General features: G+C 36.3%; 1 protein-coding gene across 1 annotated transcript; it reads left to right on the top strand.

The window, feature by feature from the left end:
• Positions 1-146: 146 nt before the first annotated feature.
• On the top strand, positions 147-23,844 carry HMMR (hyaluronan mediated motility receptor; the record flags this gene model as incomplete). Its single annotated transcript, XM_080673322.1, has 18 exons — positions 147-293; positions 3,122-3,220; positions 3,885-3,964; positions 4,677-4,724; positions 7,714-7,902; positions 8,903-8,989; positions 9,078-9,178; positions 10,582-10,656; positions 10,791-10,969; positions 11,420-11,568; positions 13,083-13,297; positions 16,248-16,364; positions 18,294-18,440; positions 18,934-19,086; positions 19,173-19,272; positions 19,920-20,096; positions 21,261-21,423; positions 23,678-23,844. Exons 1-18 carry the CDS (start codon positions 248-250, stop codon positions 23,842-23,844), a joined length of 2,292 nt encoding a protein of 763 aa, XP_080529448.1. The 5' UTR covers positions 147-247.
• Between the last annotated feature and the right edge of the window lie 2,018 nt (positions 23,845-25,862).

Raw genomic sequence — 25,862 nt, 5'->3', positions numbered from 1 at the left:
GGCTGGTAGTCTAGACTCACAAGCTACCTAATTGGATGCGGCGAGAGCTGAGTACGCATGCTCTTTTCATGTTCCTTTCCTGGATTGGTGTGCCCAGGGTTTTGGTTTTCCAATTGGCTGATGTCGGGGTGGGCGGGTAATGAGCCGGGAGATTTGAATTTGAAAGCCAGTAATGCCAGAATCAGCACCAGGAAGCTGTGGAGGAACGCTAGTTCCCTTCGGTTTGTGGAGCTAGCTGGTGGTCATCATGTCCTTCCCTAAGGCGCCCCTGAAACGATTCAATGACCCTTCTGGTGCGTACTGGGGAAGGAACTGGGGGGGCCGGAGTTGCTCTCACACCCCTTGCCCCTTTCGGTCCTTCTGTCAGAGGGCAATTGGAGGCGATTTTAGGGCTGGCTTGGGGTTCATTCAATTGATTCATTTTTTTTCCTTCTTAAATACATATTAAGCATTTACTACATGCCAAACACAATTTAGGATAGTAAGAATATAGCAGTGAGCGAAGCAAGGTGTCTGCCCCGTGGAGCTTCCACTCCGTTGGAGAATACAGCCTACAAACAGGGCTGTGTAGACACTAAAGCAGGGAGAAGGAATAGGTGTGAGAAAACGTTGGTAGCTCTTGGATGGTCCAGTGCGGAAGGCCTTGCGGTTAAAAAGAGAAACACCTGACCCTGCTTTTTTGTCTGTACGTGTGGATTTCTTTTTGATAATCCATTCAGGCATAAAGGAAAGAAGGCTGGTAAAGGCAGTTTGTGGTGGTAAAATTGTGGTAGTGTCAGAAACACTATAAATGAAGTGATGGCAGCTAATATGGACGGTCTTTACGTAGATTATTCTGTTTTAATTCCCCAACATCCTGGAGAGGTGATCCTATTCATTATTTTAGTAATAAAATGACCAAGACTTCGATTTCCTGTGTTACACAACCAAACGGCCTTCTTGAAATCCATCCTGTGCTCTTAACCACTGCAGTGCGTAAGTACAATGACCAGGAAACCCTGGATGTGGTTGGCAAGACCATCATTTCTTACAAGCTAACTGTATGCAGGGACTGTGCTAAGATTTTTCCTCCTAGATCTGGTTTATTTTTTCCAACAGCCAAATGAGGAAGGTGCTGATACTGTCCTTACTTTACAGGTGAGGAAACCGAGGGGTTTTGTAACTGTACTAAGCAGCCTGTAAGTGGTAGAGCTGAACCAAGATTTATCCATTATAACATACACTTGATCGTCGCTGTCTTTAGTCTCTGTAAGACAATATGGAAATGGAAATGTTCTTTTTTTTTATTTAGAGAATACTTTATTAGTTTCTGTAATCAAACCCATGTAGATTAAGACCTTACATATTTAATACAATGCGTTACCCTTGTACAAATGGAAAAAATTATGTTGAACATTTCTAGACCAATATGGCTGTTAATTTCTGTACAATGCCAACCCAACACAGTACAACTGGGATAGTTTTTCCAAAGTTGACAGCGCAGCTAAAGTTTCCAAAAGTTCAAATTATATATATATATATATATATATATATATATATATGCATATATATATATATATTTATATAAAAAGACCAATAGCAGTATGTTATGCATCAATAGCAGCAATAGCCTTTCCAGGTGGAAATGTTCTTATTCACCATCTTCTCCCAATGACTACACTGTATCTGGCAAGTAGTAATGTCTATGGATTGGCAGACAAAGCTGGATTTGAATCCTAATCTGGCTGATTACCAAATCCTTTTCCTTTTGCCACATCCCTAGTGACTTTCGGTGTGTTCATCACACTGCTAACCTCCACCCTGAGCTAAATACTGGGATACAGTCATGAGTAAGACAGTCTCTACCTCCAAGCAGTTTGCCTAATGTGGGAGATGGAGAAGTACATTGTCTGATGTGGGGAAGTGGATAAGTACGCTATATAAGTACATACACCTTTGCAGAACTGGGAAGTTCTAGGATAGGAATGATACGCACAGGCTGCTATGTGGTGGTTATAACCTGACTGGAGGATTCAGAGAAAACAGGAAGAGATGACATCAGGCTGAGATCTGAAGGATAAGTGAGAGTTAGCCAGGCAAAATGGAAGGTGAACTAGCCATTCGAGGTGGAAGAAAAAGAAACTAAAAAGTTCTGGAAGTTTGAAGCGTTTATTTAACGCAGTGCATAGAGTGTTTATGTGCATACAAAAGCATTGCCTGACTGCCTGTGTTAGCTTCCGATTATTGTTTTTTTAAAATATATTTTTATTAATTTCAGAGAAAAATTTGCTATGTGTGAGTCACACGGGTATTTTCTATTGTTTCACTTTTTTAAAAAATGCTAGTGAAGATGTACCAATGAGCTTTCATCATTCCATTTGAAAAACACTTAGGGGATAGTAGGAGTTGCTTTGGGATTGCCAAACTCCTTGCCGTTCCTATTTATTTGCACGAAACTCTGAAGTAAATAGCTTTTCAGAGAATAGTATAACTCCACTGATTTCCAATCAACTAAAGCTTTATGCTAATGACATTTTTGTTATTGTGAGTCCTTAGAGCTAGATCTTACATTTACTATGCATAAGCACTCTGAAATGCCTTTAATTTGGGACTCCAGTTACTTACATGAGGTTATAAAATATAAATGTCTGAGACATAGAAATATAGTCTATGGCTTAATAAATTTTTTGATGTATTGATATTAGGCAGAGATGAGTGAATTATCACTATACATTTTTTTTCCAGGCTAAATCTTGAGGGCTAGACACTTTTATTTGCTTCATTTCTAGAATCTGATGATAGTTAACCTCAGTGACTCTGAGTAGCGTTGATTCCAAATATATTATTTCTCATAGTCAATCCTTAAAAAGAAAACCATGTTGCTTGTTCTTTCATAATGTTCATCCCAAGACTGTCTTTGATGTTTTGCTCAGTTGCCTGTATTCCTTTGACCCAACTGAAATAAAGGGCATTTGAGAAGATGATATTATTCCTCAGATCAAATGGGTGCTATTTTTACATTTGAAAGAACAAAGTGTCTATTTATAGCATTTTTTACATTTATATTACTTTACTTTGCATGTTTTAACTTAAGATTCTAAATGACATCAGGAGAAACATTAATGTTTTCTGTTTCCTCTAGGTTGTGCACCATCCCCAGGTGCTTATGATGTGAAAACTTCAGAAGTATTGAAAGGACCAGTATCCTTTCAGAAATCACAAAGATTTAAAAAACAAAAAGGTACTGGATCCCAAAATACTAAAATAATGGTTATATGATCTCTTAAGTTTTAAAGTTATGGATAATAATGTATACATTTAAAGCTGTTATGGTATTTCTAAAAATGTGAAACTACAGGTATAGTTAAATTTTTGTATTTCAAAAATAAATAAGTTTTGTATTTGATGGATTTATAAGAGAGTCAACTACAGAATAATGCTTTCATCATTACACTATTGTATAATCAGAAAAATTATGCAAAACACTCACATAGATATGTAGTTTCCCTTTTTTAAAAAAATATATTTTTATTGATTTCAGAGAGGAAGGGAGAGGGAGAGAGAATCATTGATTGGTGCCTCCTACACGCCCCCTACTGGGGATCAAGCCAGCAACCCAGGCATGTGCCCCTGACCAGAATCGAACCTGGGATCCTTCAGTCCACAGGCTGAGGCTCTATCCACTGAGCCAAACCAACTAGGGCTCATTTCTCTTTTGCTAATTACCTTAGCCTTCTGTCAGGGAACATTAGGAAAATTAGAAAAATGTTAGATGTGTAAAATATATTGTGCAACTAATTATTTAGAAATGTACAGCCAAGAAAAGAATAACATTATATTGCTTCACTAATAGTTGCAATAAGAAATTTTGAAGTTGTGTTTTGTCTGTGTACAATTTATTGCAGAATTTCAACAAAATCTTACTGTTGACAAAGATACTACCTTGCCTGCTTCAGCAAGAAAAGTTAAGACTTTGGGATTAAAGGTGAGGTGATCTTATGTTCTACCTGTTTTATGAACTGTACTATTTCAGTTTGTCTTTATTTCTTTGCATTTTCCCCCCTCTTTGGGCCTGTAAGTTTAAGTTGATTTCTCTTTCTAAGATTCTTTTCTTTATGAGATAGCATAATTCAAAATTCAAAATGTATTGCTGTTTAACATTAGAAAGAAGCAGTCAGTAGCTTTATTTATAAAGTTCCTCCTCTGTTCTTTTCACTGGAAAAAAAATATATATATTTTTTTTTTTTTTAATTTTTTTTTTTACAGAGAGGAAGGGAGAGGGATAGAGAGTTAGAAACATCTATCAGCTGCCTCTTGCACACCCCCTACTGGGGATGTGCCCGCAACCAAGGTACATGCCCTTGACCACAATCCAACCTGGGACCCTTCAGTCCACAGGCCAATGCTCTATCCACTGAGCCAAACCGGTTAGGGCCTCACTGGACTTTTTAAGGAAAAAAAAAAATCTAATTTTATTGAGATAAAAACTTTTAAGCCTAAAATATTTTGAAATTTAAAGAACCTTTTCCCTCATTTACTAAGTCACCTACAAAGTGTTTAATAGACTCAGGGAAAATTTTAAAATAGAAATTAACTGTTTGGAATACTTAATCTTTTCTGATAACTAAAAATAAAATTCAGCTATGTTGTTTGTGGCACTAAAATTTGATCATCACTATTCTTTGACTTTTAAATAGAAGGAATCTCAAAAGAATGATAAAGACTTGAAGATGTTGGAAAAAGAGGTAAGCAATGCTTTCAACTTACTGAAAAATAAATGTGCTGTGTATAATGGAAAGAGTTACATAGAATTAAGAGACAAGGATTCTGTTGCAGTTTGAGGAGTCACACTGGATGGCAAATATACCATTCAGACCAGTGCCTACAGGATAATCATCCCTTGGCTTGGACACTCTATATCAGAACCTGGGTGTCTGTGGGATGCTGACAAAGTCAAGTTGTTAGCTTACTAAGGGACAGATTCAAGATAACCCATTTAATGAAAAAATGATAACGAAAAATCAATATGTTGGTTTACTACAATTATATGTAGATGCAGTATTTACATTTACTTTTCCTGTATGCTACTCTGCGTGTTAAGACAATGACTAACTAGGGAATTGCATAGTGAGCATAAAATCCTAGCAGGTTAGTTGAATTGTGAAGGAGTTCTGGTAATCTGATTCATTCCTCTGCACCAGTGGTATAGGCCTCCCTCAAGGATAAAATGATTTAGGGCTGCCCTGTTACATGGTAGTTACTTACCACATGTGACTATTTAAATGAAATTAAATTAAGAACTCAGTTCTTCAATTGCACTAGTCACAGTTCAAGTGTTCAATAGCCCCATGTGAAGGGAGGCTACCATACTGGACAGTGCATCTCCACCATGGCAAAAATTCCTATTGAACCCACTTACTTCCTACAGAACCCACTTAGTTCCCTAAGCAGGGCGAAGCTGGTCACTGCCAGCTTTTTTAAAATATATTTTATTGGTTTTTTACAGAGAGGAAGGGAGAGGGACAGAGAGTTAGAAACATTGATGAGAGAGAAACACCAAGCAGCTGCCTCCTGCACACTCCCTACTGGGTATGTGCCCGCAACTAAGGTACATGCCCTTGACCGGAATCGAACCTGGGACCTTTCAGTCCGCAGGCCGACGCTCTATCCACTGAGCCAAACCGGTTAGGGTGCCAGCGTTGCTTTTCTGGCAGTAATTTATCCATGTTTCCATACTGACTCTATCTGGTGGACATATTCTTTTGATATATTAAAACTTTTCGTGGATTACAGTAAAATATTGGCTTAGGACCAAGAATATGTCAAGGTAACTTTGCAAATCTCTGCCCTGGTTGATGTGATTCTTTTGTATTTATTTTTAATAATATTGGCTATCATTTTATTTATTTTTATTATTTTATTTTTTAAGTTTATTTATTTCGGAGAGGAAGGGAGAGGGAGAGAGAGATAGAAACATCAATGATGAGAGAGAATCATTGATTGGCTGTCTCCTGCACACCCCCTACTGGGGATCGATTCTGCAACCGGGGCATATACCCTGACAGGGAATCAAACCATGACCTCCAGGTCCATGCTCAATCACTGAGTGGCGCCGGCCAGGTGGCTATCATTTTACTGAGGATACATGAAAGGGATGAATGGAGGCGGGGGGTGGGAGGGCAGTAATAGGTGAATCTCAGTCAGATAGCAGGTAAGTGGCAGTGCCAGGATTAGAACTGGTCATTTGGGTCAGTTAATCTTTTAGAATGGAGATTTTTAGCAAATAGAGCTCTATTTTATGTAAGCCCCAAAATATTTGCTGTTGTTTTTTTAAGTTGAATTTGTTGTCAGTATTTAAATGGAAAGTTACATGCAAAACAAATTCAGATTTCCACCTTCTGTTGCAAAATCAGATCTGAAAACACTGTTTGCACATTCCCCTCCTGGCCTGTGCAGGGCTGCCTCTTTAGACCCCCACATTTGCTCTTCAGCCCTCACCTGGCTCTCTTGTTTATGTTTTCTGCTTAGCCACATAGGTATTTGAGTTTACAAACCGCCCCCCCCCTTTTTTTTTTTTAACTTAAGCTTTTTTAGCTGCAAAAAGTGTGATGTAGGTTATCTCAGTGTTCGTTTTTCGACTGTATAATACTATGCTAAAAACACCAGTTATAAACCAATAATGTAAGCATAGCAAATCTTATGGTAGAGACCCTTAAAGCCCAGTCAGTCCCTAGCCTCTAGTTCACTTAAGTGGTGCTTAATACATTTTTAGTTAAGCAATGTTAGCTTAAAATACTAAGATTAGTATGAATACAAAGCCAGTAAGAATACAAAATACTTTTAATGCGACCTACTACAGCTATGCTTTCTTGATACTTTTATACCAAGCAAATAGTCTAGTTTGGTAAATGTTTTCTGTGCACTAGAAAAAAATATGTATGCACTTGTTAGGTATAGTGGTCCATATATGTCAGTTCAAGGTGCTTAATAGTTCTGTTCAAATATTTATACTGATATTATTCTATTAGTTACTAAGAGAGGTACTTTTAAATTTTTAATTCTGTTAATTCATCTATTTCCCTTTTAAGTCTGTCCGTTTTTGCTGTTTGTATTTTAAAGTTATATAAGTGTACAACAAATTGAAGCCTATGTCTTCCTCCTGAAATGACCTTTTTTATTATTTTTTTTTTTAAATATATTTTTATTGATTTCAGAGAGGAAGGGAGAGGTAGAAACATCAATGATGAAAGAGAATCATTGATTGGCTGCCTCCTGCACGCCCCCCCTCTGGGGATGGAGCCTGCAACCCGGGCATGTGCCCTTGACTGGAATCGAACCCGGGACCCTTGAGTCTGCAGATTGACACTCTATCCACTGAGCCAAACCAGCTAGGGCATGAAATGACCTTTTTTTTAAAAAAACGTTTTTAGTGATTTTATGAAAGAGAGGAAGGGAGAGAAAGAGAGAAACATCGATCGGCTGCCTCTTGCATCGAACTGGGAATCGAACCAGTGACCTCTTGATTCATGGTTTGACACTCAACCACTGAGCCACAGTGGCCAGGCAATGCTTACAGATTTTTAAGATGTGTCATAAATTAAATGATTGTTCAAGCAGAGCATTATGTCACAGTAAGAGATTTTCCTAGAACTTGAATGTTTTAATTATCAGTAGCAGCTTGTTACCCTGGCATTGTGTTCGTGAATCATTCATTCCTCACCTGTTTCCATCCAGATTCGTGTCCTCCTGCAGGAACGCGGTACTCAGGACAAGCGTCTCCAAGATCTGGAAGCTGAGCTGGAGAAGATGGAAGCAAAGCTCAGTGCTGCAGTCAGGGAAAAATCGTCTCTCTCTGCAAGCAACGCTACGCTGGAAAAGCAGCTTACTGAATTAACCAGGACTAACGAGCTACTCAAATCTAAGGTATTTGGACCACATGATAATATTGACAATTGAATAAATAATAAACATGTTTTTTCTCATACACTATTTTTTGGGGGAATTTTAGACTCTAGTCTTTTTTCCTTCACTAAATGTACCTTAAATATTAAGCTGCTTCCAGTAGGAATTATTATTGTATCTTTTTTATTATGTTGCCTGGCACATAAGAATTTATAAACAAACATGTTACTTTTTGTTTTAATGTCTGACATTTTCTCACCCTCTTTCAAAGTAACCTCCATAAATAAGGACATTAATCAAAGTTGCAGAATTTACATCTAGAAGTCACTTTAAAGATCTTCCTTGAAATAATGAGTAGTATGATAGCCTGCTTCCATCTCAAATCCTTTTGGGAATGAAGTGCAAAATGAATCAATATGTTCAATCAATAAATTGTGTTTATCAATACTAATAGGTCTTAGCATAGTCATTTCGCTTTTTATAGAAGTAGAAGGAGGCTATAAATCACTGTTGAGTTTCAGAGTCATTTATTCACAGCCTATGTGCCGGGCTCTTTGCTTACAAAGGGAGTGAGGATACATAAGAATTAACGATGGGAACGGATTCCTGGGCCCCATCCAGGAAGATCTGATTTAGTTGGCCTTGGATGGACTCTGTACCCCTCACATATTTCAGAGTAGACCAGGCAATTTAAATGCATTTTGTTAAGCAAACCCCTTTTATGAAATCCCCTCCAGAAGTTTATTTTAGAGCCTTGCAATGAACTTTCCAGTATATAGAGGTAGGTGACCACCCAAACTACTTTCAGAAATAAACCAGAAAGTCACATGAAGGAGAAGGAGGGACAAGAACAATAGTAGTGTAAATGGTAATCCTGGTTCGTCAAAGGCTGTTTGCTCTGTCAGAATATACTGCAGGCAAGTAACAGTCCCAGTAACTGGTACTAATCAATACATCAGTCATTTGTTATATAACTTAGCAGAAAATATTTCTGAATCTTTTACATGTTTATTGTACTTAGTTTTCTGAAGATAGCAACCAGAAGAACCTGAGAATTCTAAGCCTTGAGCTGATGAAGCTTAGAAACAAAAGAGAAACTAAGATGAGGGTGAGTGATGCCTTTGCTGAGTGTGCTGTGTCTGGTTCTGTGGGTCTGAACGATTTCTTATTTCCGGCAACATATTTCTGTTTTGTAGAGTATGATGGCTAAACAACAAGGCATGGAAGTGAAACTGCAGGTCACTCAGAAGAATCTGGAAGAATCTCAAGGGAAAGTAGCACAACTCGAGGGGAAACTGTGAGTGCCTAAAGGAAAGAGAAAGTGTTCAGTCCGGATTCACTGCTCTCATCTGCTATTTTTTCCTGGGATGTTAACCTTCCCACAATACTTACCTCATGGCCTTCCTCTCGTTGCCTTATTTCTTTTCCCAAGTGATAGTTGAGACTTACTCATTCCCAAACAATTTAGGCTGAAAAGATATATGACTATTATTACTTGTGTACGTATTCTGTATCAGTGATGAAGAGAGACCTCATAAGCTTTCTAATAGCCTAATCTTGTGGAAGTGGTAAAGTTGACCCAAATTGAGAAGCACTGGTTTAGGAGGCTGTGATTAATGCACAATTCTAGCCTTGTTTTTACTACTGAGCTCTCACTGACATACAATAAAATACACAGATCACAAGTAGTCAGTTTGATGACTTTTGACAGTTGTATGTACCTGAATAACCACCACCCGAATATGGTAGAGAATACTGCCATTCTTCACAAAGTTCTTCCATGCCTGCTGTTCCTGCTCCTCCCTGGGTAATGCCCCCCACCCCACAACCACTTTCTGACTTCCGTTGTCATAAATTAGTTTGGCTTTTGGGAGCACATTTATTATTGCATGCATGTATATATAAACCTCCATCTGTTTACTATTCTCCTGTTGATCAACATTTGGGTTTCCAGTTTCTGACTATTATGAATGAGACTGCTACATATGCCCTTTTGTGGACATATGTTTTTATTTCTCTTGAGTAAATAGGAATGGAATTCCTGGGTCACAGGGTACATGTATAACATTTTTAAAAACTCAAAGTAGATGAACCATTTTACACTCCCAGTTAGCAGTGTATCAGTTTCAGTGGTTCCACACCCTCACCAACATTTGATGTCAGTGGAATTTCAGCCCTTTCAGTATCTGTGAAGCAGTATCTCATTTGTGGTTTTAATATATATGCTATTAATGTCGATTATATTTTTATTGGCCATGCGTATATATTCTTTTGTAAGGTCTCTAAGTCTTTGGCCCATTGCTTAAATTGAGGTGTTTGGAGGAGGTAAACACATAAGTAATTGCATATAAGGCAGCCTGGAACAAAGGCTTTATGGCATACAGATGCTCTTTTGTATGTGTGGTGGGTGGGGAAGCCAGGAAAGCTACAAAAAAGATTATTTCTGTCACTTGGAGTGCTGTAGATGATGACTCTCATTATCACAGCCCTTTCAGCGGTATATATTTGGAAAGCTTTCTCACTTAAAAAAAAATTAGGTCTCCTACTTGCATATATTTAATTGCCAACTTGAGATGTCACATAAATTAATAGATCAGAGTTTAGACTCTGGCATCAACCTGCCTGATATAGCAGTATCTGGTACAGAGTTAGCATCATATGTGATCATTGTATGTATTAATATATACACCCTTTTTTTAGTGTTTCAATACAGAAAGAAAAGATTGATGAAAAATCTGAAACAGAAAAACTCTTGGAATACATTGAAGAAATAAGGTAATATCAAAAGTACCTTTAAATCAGGCCTCATTTTGGTGAAGTGTGATGAATACATCATTTTCATCTCTTTTCAGTTCATTTTTCCTATGCCTAAATAGCTGTGCTCTTCAAAATAGTTTGTTTTAATGCAGTTGTGCCTCAGATCAAGTGGAAAAGTATAAGCTAGACATTGCCCAGTTAGAAGAAAATTTGAAAGAGAAGAATTATGAAGTTTTAAGCCTGAAGCAGTCTCTTGAAGAAAATATTGTTACATTGTCTGAACAAGTAAAAGACCTGAATGCTAAATGTCAGCTACTTGAAAAAGAAAAAGGTATTCAAGTGTTTGCAGTATTACTGTCTTCAGCTGAGTACTACATACAGCATCTAAGAAAGCACTGCTATGTTTAAAAACAACTTTTTAAAATAATTATGTAAACAACAAAAAAATCTGTTCTACTTATGAGAATTTAGTCTTTTATAATGTATATTCTATTTAATATGTTGCTTATCCTGTAAATATATACAATCTTGCATTATATGACTTCTCCATTTGGTAGACATTTAAAGTTGGTAGGTACAAATAAGTAGGTGTGGAGGGTTATTATATGAGTAATGACATAAACGTAGAGGGTTTGTTTTTTTCTTTGAAAATACTTGATCTCTGTTAACTTGCTATGTATGTTAATGTAACATATGTATAATGAAATATAATGGGGATCTGGGTTGTTCAAAGTTAGTATTCATATCTGTGTACAGCATTGTTAACGTTTCTCTTTCCTAGAAGACCTCATCCACAGGGACAGAGAACGGGATGAACATCTGAATTCTGAAATGCAAAACTTAAAAGAGAAGTTAATTCTTGAAAAACAAGAACATGAAAAGCTACAACAAAAAGAGTTGCAAATTGAATCGCTTCTGCAACAAGAGAAGGTAGTTTCCTACAATGTAAAATAAAACTAGTACTTATTTTATGTCATACATTTCCCTGTGGTCAGACACCTTAAAATTGTATATATCCTGTGATCCACCAATTCTATTTTTAGAATTTTATCCTGAGGAAATAATTATAGTTATGTAACAGATTTAACTGTAAAGGGTTAATTCCTGGCTGGTGTAGCTCAGTGGTTGAATGTCAAACTGTGAACCAGGAGGTCACAGTTCACTTCTGGTCAGGGCACATGCCAGGGTTTCGGACTCAATCCCCATTAGGGGGCATGCAGGAGGCAGCTGATTGATGATTCTCTCACATCATTAATGTTTCTATTGCGCTCTCTCTCTCTCCCTCCCTCCCTTCTTCTCTAAAATAAAAAATAATAATAATTTTTTTAATGTTTACCACAGGATTATTGATAATGTGAAAAATTATAAGCAACAGAGGAAGCAAAATAAGGAAATTGTTTAAAAACCTTTTCCAGCACACTCTTGTATTAGGCATTTACAGTTATATTGAAAAAAAGGATATATTATATGAGAAACAAAAGTGACAATTTTTTATAATCCAGATTATATAAAAAACATTTTACATGTCGATGAGAAAAAAGATAATCCACTAAGAAAGAATGAGCATAGGATGGAAATACATAATTCTTAGAAATAGAAATTTAGATAGCCTGTAAGTTACTAGATGTTCTACCTTAGTAGTAATCAAAGAAATGAAAATCCTTTTTTTTTCTTTTTCACTTATACGATAGGCACAAATTTAAACATTTGCTTTAAAAAAAGACCCTTGGTGAGAGTTGGACAATATTATATAAATATTATATTGTTGAGGAACCTACAAAGATTAAAGAAATTAAGTAGATCTGTATATACCAACTTAAAAATCTCAATAACCATTTTTGTGTTTTTTAAATGACTTTTATATACACAGTATATATCTTCCATATTTTAAGAAGTATTATATAAATAATAAGAAAAGACCTTAAAGCAGATATATCACAGTAGTGGTTATCTCTGCGATTGGAAAAGTAAGATTGGGGTGGGGAGCAGTCAAGACATTTTTCTCTTTATTGATGATGTCAAAATTTTTTACAATCGTGATTTACTTATATTTATCTTTTTATTGGTGTATACTCATATAACTTTAAAATATTTTATATAACATTGAAATCATAGTCCTTTTTATATAATGTCATATGACAAAAATATGTTATAAAAGCCAGTTGTAGAATATGATTTTAGTTTTATAAGAAGTAGGGTTGTGTATATGTGTTGCATAGGAAAAAGACTAAAGTAACATTTATCACAATGTTGACAAGTTAGAGGATATACTCCCTGACAAAGTGAATATGATATCTTCATATTTTTTCAAATTTCCTTGAGGATCTTGAATTTGATATTCTTACTTCATTACATGTACATTTTTCTGTCCTTAATAAAACCTCACAAATTCTTAAGTTATTTAAACCTTTTGAATTATGTTGGTGGTTTTCTGTTGAATGTAGGAATTATCTTCTAGTCTTCAGCAGAAGCTCTGTTCTTTTCAAGAGGACATGATGAAAGAGAAGACTGTATTTGAGGAAGAATTAAAGCAAGCTCTGGATGAGCTAGATAAATTACAGCAAAAGGAGGAAAAATCTGAAAAGTTGGTTAAACAGCTGGAAGAAGAGACAAAAACTAGAGCTGAAGAACTGAAACTTCTGGAAGAAAAATTGAAGGGGTTTGTATTAATAGGACTTTACACATATGATTACAGATTTTACAAAGTATTTTTCCAGTACATTCTCAGGATTCTCATATCAATCATGCAAGTGGGTGAGGTTAGAATTATTTTGCAAGTAAGGAGAAAGTATATGCATGGGATGTACATATAGATAAGTATGACAGCTGAAATAAAAGCCAAGCCCTTTCTTTATTTAAAGCCAGTGGTTTAAGAGTTTTAAATACATTTTATTTATTTTTTTACAGAGAGGAAGGGACAGGGATAGAGAGTTAGAAACATTGATGAGAGAGAAACATCGATCAGCTGCCTCCTGCACACCCCCTACTGGGGATGTGCCCGCAACCAAGGTACATGCCCTTGACCGGAATCGAACCTGGGACCTTTCAGTCTGCAGGCCAACGCTCTATCCACTGAGCCAAACCAGCTAGGGCGGTTTAAGAGTTTTAATTCAAAAATGACCAGCCCTAACTGGTTTGGCTCAGTGGATGGAGTGTGGGCCCGTGGACTGAAGGGTCCTGGGTTTGATTTTGGTCAAGAGTATGTACCTTGGTTGCTGGTTCAATCCCCAGAAGGGGGCGAGCAGGAGGCAGCTGATTAATGTTTCTCATCGATGTTTCTCTCCCTTTCCCTTCCTCTCTGTAAAATCAATAAAATACATTTTTTTCAATGACCAAAATATTGTGGATCCTATAATTACTCTCATATTTTCTAAAAATGATGGGACATTAGTGTTAAAATAATAGATTTAGAAAAATACTCCCCAAAATTAAGTTTCCCACCATTTAATAAGACACATTTTCATTTTTTTATATGTGTACATCAGTTTACATAGTGTGAGTTATATTTTTAATTACCTGTTTTGAGGGAATACAAACACTTCAAAAATAACAATCAAAAAGCAAAATGGGTGAAAAAATAACCAGAACTGGGAAACATTAAAAAATAAGAAATGGCCAAAACCGGTTTGGCTCAGTGGATAGAGCGTCAGCCTGCGGACTGAAAGGTCCCAGGTTCGATTCCGGTCAAGGGCATGTAACTTGGTTGCGGGCACATCCCCAGTAGGAGGTGTGCAAGAGGCAGCTGATCGACGTTTCTCTCTCATCGATGTTTCTGACTATCTATCCCTCTTCCTTCCTCTCTGTAAAAAAATCAATAAAATATATTTAAAAAATAAATAAATAAATAAGAAATGGCTGGCCTGTGTGGCTCAGTGGTTGGGTGTCAACCTGTGAACCAGGAGGTCACAGTTCCATTCTGGGTCAGGGCACATGCCAGGGTTGCGGGCTTGATCCCCATTCCGGGGTTGGGGGAGGCGTGCAGGAGGCAGCTGATCAATGATTCTCCTCATTGATGTTTCTATATATCTCTCCCTCTTCCTTACTCTCTCTGAAATAAATAAAAACATACATATATCTTAAAAAAATAAATGTATTATTAGAAATAGAAAGACTGAGATCTCATGCTTTCTTTTTTACTCTAGTTCCATATTGCTTTCATCATGTTATGTGTCCTCCACTACATTTACTTAAAATGTCCAGGTTGGCTATTGAGTTCAAATTACAAATAAAATAATTATATTATTTGAATCCTTGGGATTTTATCACTATAAAATTTCCTAGCATAGACTAGACATGAGCCTACATGTAATATGTCTAGAACTGTGAGTATCTCTTGTTGGATACTTTTGTTATTAATTTCTGTTTTTTATTTTTTGGGTTTTTTTGGTGTTTGTTTTTTTTAGTGCTTAGTGATTTAAAAAAAGAAAAAACTAGAAGGGATAAATGGTGTTTTAAAAAATAAAGTAAAATAAATAAGTAAAATTTTAAAAAGCACACCAAGGTTTTATATACCTGCTTTTGCAGGAGCAGTACCAAATGTAATTAGGGGGTTGTTCTATATTGCAGCCAGTCTCGGGACAGGTGCTTTAAGTGCCTGAGTAGATGATTTCAGATTCAGAAAGAAAGTTGACATAATCATGTATTCTGACTCAGAGAACTGTCCAGAGGTCAGGAGATAAATATTTTGCTACTAGCTGTGTGACTATGGGCAAGATAATCTTAATCTCCATAATTTTCTATTTCATTATATATAAAATAGTTTTATGAGATTCATACTGTGGTCCATCTCTTCCAGCCTGGAAATTTTATGCTAAAAAGAAAAACTAAGATAGTTAAAAGTGATTCCTCGGGCAGGAAAGGTGATATTTTGTTAATACCCCATTAGTGTGATTTGATTGCTTTTAGCTGCTGTGTGTATTTTTTTTTTAAGTCCCCTACTCATTACAGAATGAATTCGACCACCTGTTATCTTGTCTCAGTGTCAAACTTAGTCTTTAAGTGAATAATGCTTCTTATAGTTTTTAGTTCCAAATGTTCTTTAAAAGATCTCATAAGCTCATATGCATATATAAAAATTATATCATTTTGTAATATATGTTATTTATGTAATAAGTTGAATCTGAATAACAATTTATAATGTGGGTTATTGATACAATCAAAATAAATCTACATAACCCTATAACTTAAAACAAAGTATCTTTAACTGTACTAAGTATTTCTTAAATGTCTACACATAGAAAATTAAATTTTATTCAGTACAAATGCTTTTTAACTAGTAATTCTTCACATTCTTAGCTGTTGCTATTAAGATTCTATTTGAGTCTTTTTATCTTACTTCCCCAAAAATGTTTACATACATACATGTGATATAAAAAGATAAATGTGGAAATAAGTAAAAGAGGATGAAAAAAAAGTAAATAGGACAGAAAAGATAATATACTACATACTAACCATGCTTTTAGATGTAGTAGTCCATAAATTTTCATCTAAGCTATCCACTAGCTGATGTAAACAGGAAGGTTTGGGATTCAAAGGTAAATACTAACCTCTTTCTTAGGGCAATGATTTGTAGCTAGTAGTTTATCTTTTCATTGTTCCTTTTTTCTTAGGAAAGAAGCTGAACTGGAGAGAAGTAATGCTGCTCACACTCAGGCCACCCAGCTTTTGCAGGAAAGGTGTAATACTGCAGAGCAAAACCTTGGAGGTGTTACTGCTCAATTCGAAAGGTATTTTTATTGGGAGCCTGTACTCTCAAACATAATAAGAGCAGGAAGGGGTACTTGGGAAAAACTGAACAACAAAATCAATTGCACAAATAAAATTATTGGTATCACTTTAAATTTCATAATGACCAACCATAAATGGGCATTTAGTGGTGCATGTTAGTCTTAGTATGTATAGTAATTTCCCTTTGATTTTAATGTGGCTAAGTTTGTAGATTCTTTTGTGAACACTTTTGCATCTCATTGAAGAACTTCTTTCTGCCCCAAAGAACATAAATATAGTCACCTATTTTTCTTCTAAAAGTTTCAGTTTCTCTTTTCACCTAGAACTGATTTCTGTGTGTAGTGATATTGGGATCAAATTTATTTTTGTTTTTCCATGTGGATAATGAATTGCCTAGTGTCCATTCATTGAATAGTACCTTCTTTCCTAGTGATCTCCTTCGTGTGATATATTATATATAATACATATATACATACACATATCATGTATATGTATCTATTTTAATTATAATTTTTCTGTCACAGCAGAAATATAAATTATATAAGTTTTATAAGGCAATTTTTAGTGCTATTCTCAATCCTGAAAAGGGATTTCCCGTCTTGCTACTTTGAAAGATAGTGCCTTAGCCATTCTCTGAATCCACTCACCATCACTATGCTAATACCATTAAAGCTTATTTCTTCAGACCACACGTCTCCATTCAGCTCTGTTCCCACCTACCCAGCTGCCTACTTGACATCCCCAAGTAGATATCTGACTATCTTCCAATAGTAACACGTCTAAAACAACTCTTGATCTCCTCTCTATTCTACCTTTAGTCTCTCATTCTTTTTTATCTCAGTCAGTGACATCTTCCTAGCTTCTCATTCCATAAATCTTAGTGTCATCTTTGATCATTTTCTCTCCCTTTCTCCTAACACCTAATCTATTTCTGGAATTTTAAAATTCTGCCTCCAAAAGAGATCTCACATCTTTCCACTGCCAGCTCCTTAGTCAAAGCCTTTTTCACTCACCGGGACTGATAATTATCTTTTATTTACTCTTCCAATGTGGCACCCCTGCACCTTCCCCAGTCCATTCTCCACATGTCTCCAGAGTAGTCCATACACTTAGAGACCTCAGGTAACCCCATGGTGCCCTGCAGTGATGAATGGCCTCAGTCCACTCTAGCTTCTGCTCTTGCCTCTCTTATTTATTAGGCTCCAGGCTCATCTTTTTTCTTTCTGTTTCTTTGTTTTGCTTTAAAATAGGGAATTTGTATACCATCCTCACACAGGGGCCATGCTAATCTTCTCTGTATTATTCCAATTTTAGTAGCACTGCAGTCTCATCTTTTCATGCACTATGGTCTACCTGCCTCTGAGCATCTTTTCTCTCTGAAATACTTTGCCCTAACTGCCTGACAAATCTTCCTTATCCATCATGTCTCAGCTTAACTGAATTCCTCAGGCCTTTTCTGAATCCCTAACCAAAATGTAGGGTACTCTGTTTTATTAGCTTAAGGAGCTCTGTAGTTTTTCTTCATAACTCTTACCACAAATTTAATTATATACATATTTTTTCAAATATTTTGGGAAAACCTGGAGAGGCATTTTCCTATCTTCCCCACAAGACCATAAACTCTGACAGAAAGTGCAAGGATTATAGAATTTTTGTTTTAGAGTAATTTTCCTGTTTGGTAGTTGGTTTTTTAAATCTCTGTATGTGTGCTTTCTACACATAGTAGTCACTGGATTTTTTTTATTTGAATGAAAAGCCTATGCAATATAAGCTCATTAGCACTGACCTCAGAACATTGAATTCTTACTTGTGTAAGTGCAGAAATAGATACTGAGGTTTTTTTTGTTTTACCTAAAATTTTATAAACTATAAATTCATCAGCTACATATTTGTCATGTATATGTTAACTTATTCTTCTTGTTAATAAGCTATAAAGTATTAACAACTAGTGAGATAGAAGATCTTAAGCTGGAGAACTCATCACTTAAGGAAAAAGTGGCCAAGGCCGAGAAAAGTGCAGAGGATGTTCAGCATCAGATATTGGCAACTGAGAGCTCAAATCAAGAATATGCAAGGTATGTAGTAAAAATAAAACCATACTTGTGGCCCTCAAACCATAAAACAATGTTGTTGAAAGCCAGCTACCAAGTGATGCAGGGAGTTGTAGTTCGTTTCATGGCTTGCTTTGGGTGATCTCAAATTGCAAATGAAGAATTTAGTTAAGCCCGGCCGGCATGGCTCAGTGGTTGAGCATTGACCTATGAACCAGGAGATCACTGTTGGACTCCCAGTCAAGGCACATGCCCAGGTTTCGGGCTTGAGCTCTGGTGTGGGGTGTGCAGGAGGCAGCCAACCCATGATTCTCTCTCATCACTGATGTTTTTATTTCTCTCTCACTCTCCCTTCTTATGAAATCAATAAAAAATATACTTTTAAAAAGAATTTAGTTAAAAATATAAAGTTCTCAAAGAGGTCCTTAAATTAAAAAATAATAATAAAGGAAAAGAACAAAAAGAGAATTAAAATGGCTGTAAAATGTTTAGTGGACTCTTCTCTCTCAAACCCAAGGATGCTTCTAGATCTGCAGACCAGAGCAGCAATTAAAGAAGCAGAAATTAAAGAAATCACAGTTTCTACTCTCCAAAAAATAAGTGATTTGGAGAACCAGCTCAAGCAGCAAGGTGAAGACTTTAAGAAGCAGCTGGAAGAGAAAGAAGCAAGGTAATCCCACTTCAAAACCCGGGTGCCACACACCTCAGTTCATTTTTTCGAATACACTATGTCTTTAATTTAATTTTCTGTTACAGAAAAGCTGGCAAAGAAAATACAATGGCAGAATTAACTGAGGAAATGAATAAGTGGCGTCTCCTTTATGAAGAACTATATAATAAAACAAAGCCTTTTCAGGTGTGTCAAATAGGACTAAGCTTACTCATGTTTGTTTTAGTTATTCGCTTTGTCAGGACAGTAACTTGGTTTTTCTGAAAGACCATTTTTCTGTGCATCTAGTGCCAATTTAACTTCCTATTAAAGAAGGCTTATAAATGTTGTCAAATTATTATGCATACATTTTTTAATAAAGCCTTTATAGTCTAGAAAATACCTCCTAGTAAGAGACTGAAAGTTAATAGCATAGAAGTTTCTTTTGATCATTAATCTATGTAAAGTTGTGATAATTATTTTGTTGTGATCTTTCTCAGTGTATCTCAAGTTAATACACGGATCTTAACATAGCCAGAAGATAAATGCTAATCTTGGCACTTCAGTCGATTAGGAGTTCTGGTTATAATATGATCCAGTTGATACAAATTAGCCTGGCCAGCCTAGACTTCTTGTTTCTTTCCCTGTTTTTATGATCTTTGAAATGAAAAACACAAAATTTTTTAAAAGTCTCATTTATGGAGAGCTCTGAGAATATGCCAACAAAATCTGTTTTTGTTCATTTTTTAATTTTCTTTTAACTTTGTCTTCTATATAGTTTATATAGACAAGTAAGGTTTTAACAGTTTTAAGTCTTAACTTTATATTTAAAAAAAAAACAAACTATTTTTCAGCTGCAACTGGATGCATTTGAAGCAGAGAAACAGGCTTTGTTGAATGAACATGGTGCAGCTCAGGACCAGCTAAATAAACTAAGAGATTCCTATGCTAAATTATTGGGCCATCAGAATCTCAAGCAAAAAATCAAGCATGTTGTGAAATTGAAAGATGAAAATAGCCAACTCAAATCGGTTTGTAAAATAACACAGTCCTACTGAAGATATTGGGGTGGGGTATTTTTTATTCTATTTATAATAGTAAAATGAAGGACTTTGGCATCAGAAAAAAGTGATAGTCCATCTAACAATTAAGGATTTATTTTATTTCAGAGTGTTGACCAGATGGGTATTATTGTTCTCAGATTTTCTAGCTACTTCATTAGTATATTGAAAATTAGTAGAGCCCTAGCCGATTTGGCTCAGTGGTCAGAGCGTCGCCCCACAAACTGAAGGGTTTCGGGTTTGATTCTGGTGAAGGGCACATACCTCAGTTGCAGTCTTGGTTCCTGGCCCTGGTCGGGGCACGTGTGGGAGGCAACAAATCCATGTGTCTCTCTGACATCGATATTTCTCTCTGTCTTTCCCACCCTTCCATTCTCTCTAAAAAAATGATTGGAAAAATTCAGAAAGGTTTACATATCCATTTCTATTTGTAAAGTAGAAAAATCCTTGATGTAAATAAATACTGTAAAAGACAGGCAGTGTTCAAAACTAGTTAGGCATTTAAGTTTTTTAACAGCTTTATTGAAATATAATTCACACACCATTAATGTGTACAACTCAGTGGTTTTTAGTATATGTACAGATAGCTACAGCCATCAATCACCACAGTCAATTTTAGAACATTTTTATTACCTCAAAATTAGCTATTATCTCCCTGTCTTCTCTCATCCATTCCTCCCTCCCACCACTAATCTACTTCCTGCCTTTTTCTGGTGTTTAGTTTCACTAGGAAGCAGGTCAGTGGAGCCCCTCACGTCCTCATGCTGGAAGTTGATGTCGGCATTTATTACTGAATTTTAGAGAGAGAGGAAGAGAGAGAAACATTGGTGTGGGAGTGAAACATTGATCAGCTGCCTCCTGCACACCCCCTATCAGAGATGGAGCCTGCAACTCGGGCATGTGCCCTGACCAGGAATAGAACCAGCAACCTTTGGGTACATAAGACGATGCCCAACCAATTGAGTCCTGCCGGCTGGGCTAACTTCATAGTCTTAAAGCCTCGATCTAGTAGTGATTTTTGCCATTTGGTTTGATATCTGAGGGACCTTGGAATTTGTCAGTAACATTGGTTACACATTTTACCAATGTGATCTTAAATAATGGTTTATTGTCTACTTTTTTTTTTTTACATAGGAGGTGTCAAAACTCCGCTCTCAGCTTGCTAAAATAAAGCAAAGTGAGAGAAACCTTCAGGAGGAGTTGAATAAAGTTCTGGGCATCAAACGCTTTGATCCTTCAAAGGCTTTTCTTCATGAAAGTAAAGAAAATTTTGTCCTCAAAACCCCATTAAAAGAAGGTAAGAAATGGGATGCATAGAAGTGTCATCTTCCTTTGGATTTGCTTTTAGAGCATTTAGCAAATTAACCATTTTTATGAACTGAAAAATTTTTTAGATTCTGATATGAAAGAAATCTGATATTTTTGTGTAAGATGCCTTTTCTTTCCTCCTTCCATACTTCATATTTTCCATGTCTCCAGATCCTATCTGTCCTTCAAGCCCATTGAAACTCCATCTTCCTTGAAGCCTTGTCTGACTTTTTTGCTCCTACCCGCTCCCCCCACCAGAACTATTCCCTGTAGCACACCTTTAGCATTTTAACCTAAATATCTAATTTGTAGTTTTAGAGAAGTAGGTGTTCTCTCTTGATTGTGAATCTTGGTATCATCATTGACAATAAATCAAAATGGGTTGAAACAGTGAATGAAGAAATATAAATAAAACTATGCTACAGAATGCGAACATTGCTTCGTCCACCTTACAAAAGATAGTAGATGCCTGTTTTTAGTTTATACTGACTGATGAACTGGTGTTGATTTAGGACACTAACACCTCTTTTCAATAATCCTTCCAGGCAATACAAACTGCTGTTGAGCTCCTATGGAGTTTCAAGAATCATGCAAGTAAAGATCTGAAAAACCAAGTTGAAGATTATTTTATTCTTATTATTCTTGTTGTTGCTGTTGTTATGATGTTTGTAATGAATACTTTTAAAATGTATTTAATATTAACTTCCTATTTTTAGGTATCTGAAAGCAAGTTCAACGTTTTTACCCATATGTCTTCTGACATTTTATTTTCTCCCGTCAGTACCTTTTTCTTGATGTTCATTTTCATCACTTCATTCTAAACCTTCTGCTTAGCTTTCCAGCTTTACAACTCGTCCCATCAATCAACATTCCTTTAAAAATCACTTTTATGTTATTACTCCCCTATTCTGAAACTAAAGGTGGTTTCAAGATTCTAATACCCAGGTTTTTTAGTTTGATCCTGGATGGCTTTTCTGATTTGAACCTCTTAAGCTAAGACAAAACACCTTGGCTTGTTCTTGCCTCTACATTTATTCTCCTAAAAAGTTCACTGTGTTTTACCCATCGTCCATTTATCCAGTTCAAGCAAGAAGTAAGGGCATGCTTAATTCCATAGTCATCTCTTATCAGAGTCACTGAGCTGGTCAATAATTTGCAGATTTCTATACTCTATCCCAGTCCTACTAAATTAAAATCTTGAGTTTTGGGATGAAAATCTGCATTTGAAACAAACTCTGCGGTTAATTCTTAGATACGTCGAAAACCTAAGAAACACTAAACATCAGAAATAACTTTCTTATTTTGAGAGAATGTTTATTAAAGCTGGGAACAGGGAAATAAGGAAGGGTTAGCACAGAAGAACAGCAGAGCCTCAGCAGAGCTGCTTTGGCTCATTGGGAAGTCAGAGGAAGGGGGCCTTGGGGACAGGTGCCGGGGTTAGCCCAGGACGAGTTGTTGCTGCCCAGTGCTCCCCCGGTTGCACGTCTCATGGGGACCCTTAGAGTTTAGGAGATGCAGGCCTGTGTGTGAAGAAGAGGGGGGCGGGAAAGGCACCCGCATGCTCCTAGGAGGGAGAGAGCACTTAACTAACTTGAGAATTTTTCTTCTGCTGCTTGGCATCGGCCTGACTACTGGACGTTGGATTAGTATTTTTGAAATGTGAAATAAAGATCACACATTAAGTCATTAACTCATATTATATGAAGTTACATTAATGCTTCTGTTTAAGGTATATTTATTATCTCTGCCCTCCCCTACCTATCTTGTCTCTAGAATTACAAATGGTAGTATACCATTTAGAGAGTGGTAGTACTCCATCTAAAGTTTCTGATTTACACAGTTAGTACATTATAATCCACCTTTTAAAATAATGTCTTCCCTTTGAGGGACCAACAGAGATTATTATAATCAGAATAGCTTTTCACAATAAATGATTTTATTGGAACTTGATACATAGTTGAATTTTTAAATGTCATTTTAATTAAGTTCAGAGGAAATGTAGAAATTAGGAAATTTGTATAATAAAATCAAATAGTTCAAGACTTCTGTTTTTACTAAAGATGGAGTAACAGGAATCAAATTTATTGTTCCTCACCCTACCCTCCACACACACACACCTAAAACTATCAAAAAACTAGACAAGATATACAAAATAATGAATTTCAAGATGCTAGGCATGAGACAACAATCGCTGAGAGATGGGGAAAATCCAGGTGAGCTCTATAATTGTTCCCTGTTTACAGCCTTGAGAGAATTTTCAAAGGATGATGTAGGAGAGGGGAACACAGGCAGAGCCCGCCCAAACACCAGAGGTGAAAAGACAGAGCTGAGATGTGAGGAGACCAAAGTGGCCAGAGTTTGCAGGACAGAGTACGAGAAAGGAGAAAATTGCACAGAGAGAAAACGCTGAGGGTCTGCCAAGGGCCCCTTAAGTTTTCATCAGTCGTGCATGTGAGGAAACTACTTGAGGCCAAGGAAAGAAGCACCCCCAAAATTAGAAGTAACAGTGCTCAGAGCTGACACAAGGCTAGAAATACTGCCTGTGACCACCAGCCACGCTGGGAAAACCTAAGGATGTATAACGCATTGAGTAGGATGTGCAGAAGGATTTAGCCTCAGTGTTAGGGAATACAGGTATACCTCATTTTATTGCACTTCACTTTATTGTACTTTGCAGATAATGTGTTTTTTACAAATTGATAGTGGCAACCCTATGTCAAGCAAGTCTATTGATACCAAAAAAATTATGACTTGCTGAAAGCTCAGATGATTATTAGCATTTTTAAGCAATAAAGTATTTTATAATTAAGGTACGTACAATTGTTTGTGTATTTTTAGACAATGCTATTACACGTCGGAACAAAACTCAAGAATATTACAGGATCATAAAAATATGAAGCACTTACAAAGGTAAATTTTACAGTTTATAACATCCAGTTCTGCAGAAAGGCAGAAAACACTAACCCTAATGAAGAAAATATTCCACCCAGGGCTAACACAGGTTATAATTGACAGAGGGCATCAAAACCATACATACCAAAACCTAGTGAAAACATGTAACATAGAAATAAGACCCAAATCAAACTTGTAAAAACTACAATGTGTGAGATGGAAAAATAGTACCTTAATGGGAATGACAGCAGATTAGGCATTGCAAAAGGAAAGTAGTGAACTTGGCAACGGCAGTAGGAACTGTCCAAAGTGAAATGCAGAAAGAGTATTTTAAAATGAATATTTTAAAGGTATTTAAGGTATTTAATGAATACCAGGCAGGCAGGTATATATGTAATTGGAATTCCCAGAGGAGGAAAGGAAGGGACAGAAAAATTATGTGAAAAATTACTGGTGGAAGCATTTTCCAATGAGGATGAAAACTATAAGCCTGCAGAGCCAAGCAACACAACGAACCCTAAGAACAAGAAATGACATCACAATCAAATTGCTGCAAAGCAGTGATGAAGAAAAAATAGAACAAAAATAGTTTTCAGGAACAAAGATGATAAAATGATTTATAAACAAAAAGACTAAAAAATTATCACCAGCAGACCCTTGCTAGGAGAAATCAGAAAGGTCCTTCAGGCAGGAGAAAAGTGATGCCAAATGGAAATAAGAATGCACAAAGGAATGCCCCAGCTGGTTTGGCTCAGTAGATAGAGTGTCCTGGGTTAGATTCTGGTCAAGGGCACATGCCTGGGCTATGGGCTCAATCCCCAGTAAGGGGTGTGTGGGAGGCAGCTGGTCAATGATTCTCTTTCATCATAATGTTTCTATCTCTTTTTCCCTTCCTCTCTGAAATCAATAGAAATATATTTTTTTTAAAAAAAAAAGAATACACCAACGAATGAAGAGCACTAGAAATAGTAACTGCATGGGCAAATACATGACTTGTTTGGTCTTCTTTTCTTATTAATTTATTCTTTTGTTAAGATAATTGTTTAAGCAAAAATAACGTAGTTTGGAGTTTACACATATTTAAAATTAGAGCATGACAGCAAGCTCAAAGTTCAGGAGGGGGAAAATAGAAGTATGTTATTGTAAAGTTCTTAAATATATGTAAAGTGGTATGTTATCTGAGGATAGATTGTGATAAGTTAATAATGTATATGGTAAACCCTAAGGAAATCACTAACATAAACACTTGTAGCCATAAGTCAAAACAGAAGATAAAATAGAATCAGAAAAAATTTTTCCATTCAAAAGAAGGCAGGAAAAGAGGGAAAGGAAAACAAAGAACAAGGAAAAGGAACCCTCTTGCACTGCTGGTGGGAATGCAGATTGGTGCAGCCACTGTGGAGAACAGTATGGAGTTTCCTCAAAAAACTAAAAATGGAACTCCCATTGGACCCAGTGATCCCACTTCTAGGACTATATCCCAAGAAACTAGAAACACCAATCAGAAAGGATATATGCACCCCTATGTTCACAGCA

The sequence above is a fragment of the Plecotus auritus genome (assembly GCF_963455305.1).
Source record: "Plecotus auritus genome assembly, chromosome: 6".
In the NCBI taxonomy this organism is placed as follows: domain Eukaryota; kingdom Metazoa; phylum Chordata; class Mammalia; order Chiroptera; family Vespertilionidae; genus Plecotus; species Plecotus auritus.
Note: the sequence above shows the minus strand (reverse complement) of the source record. Positions and strands in the feature narration are given on the sequence as shown.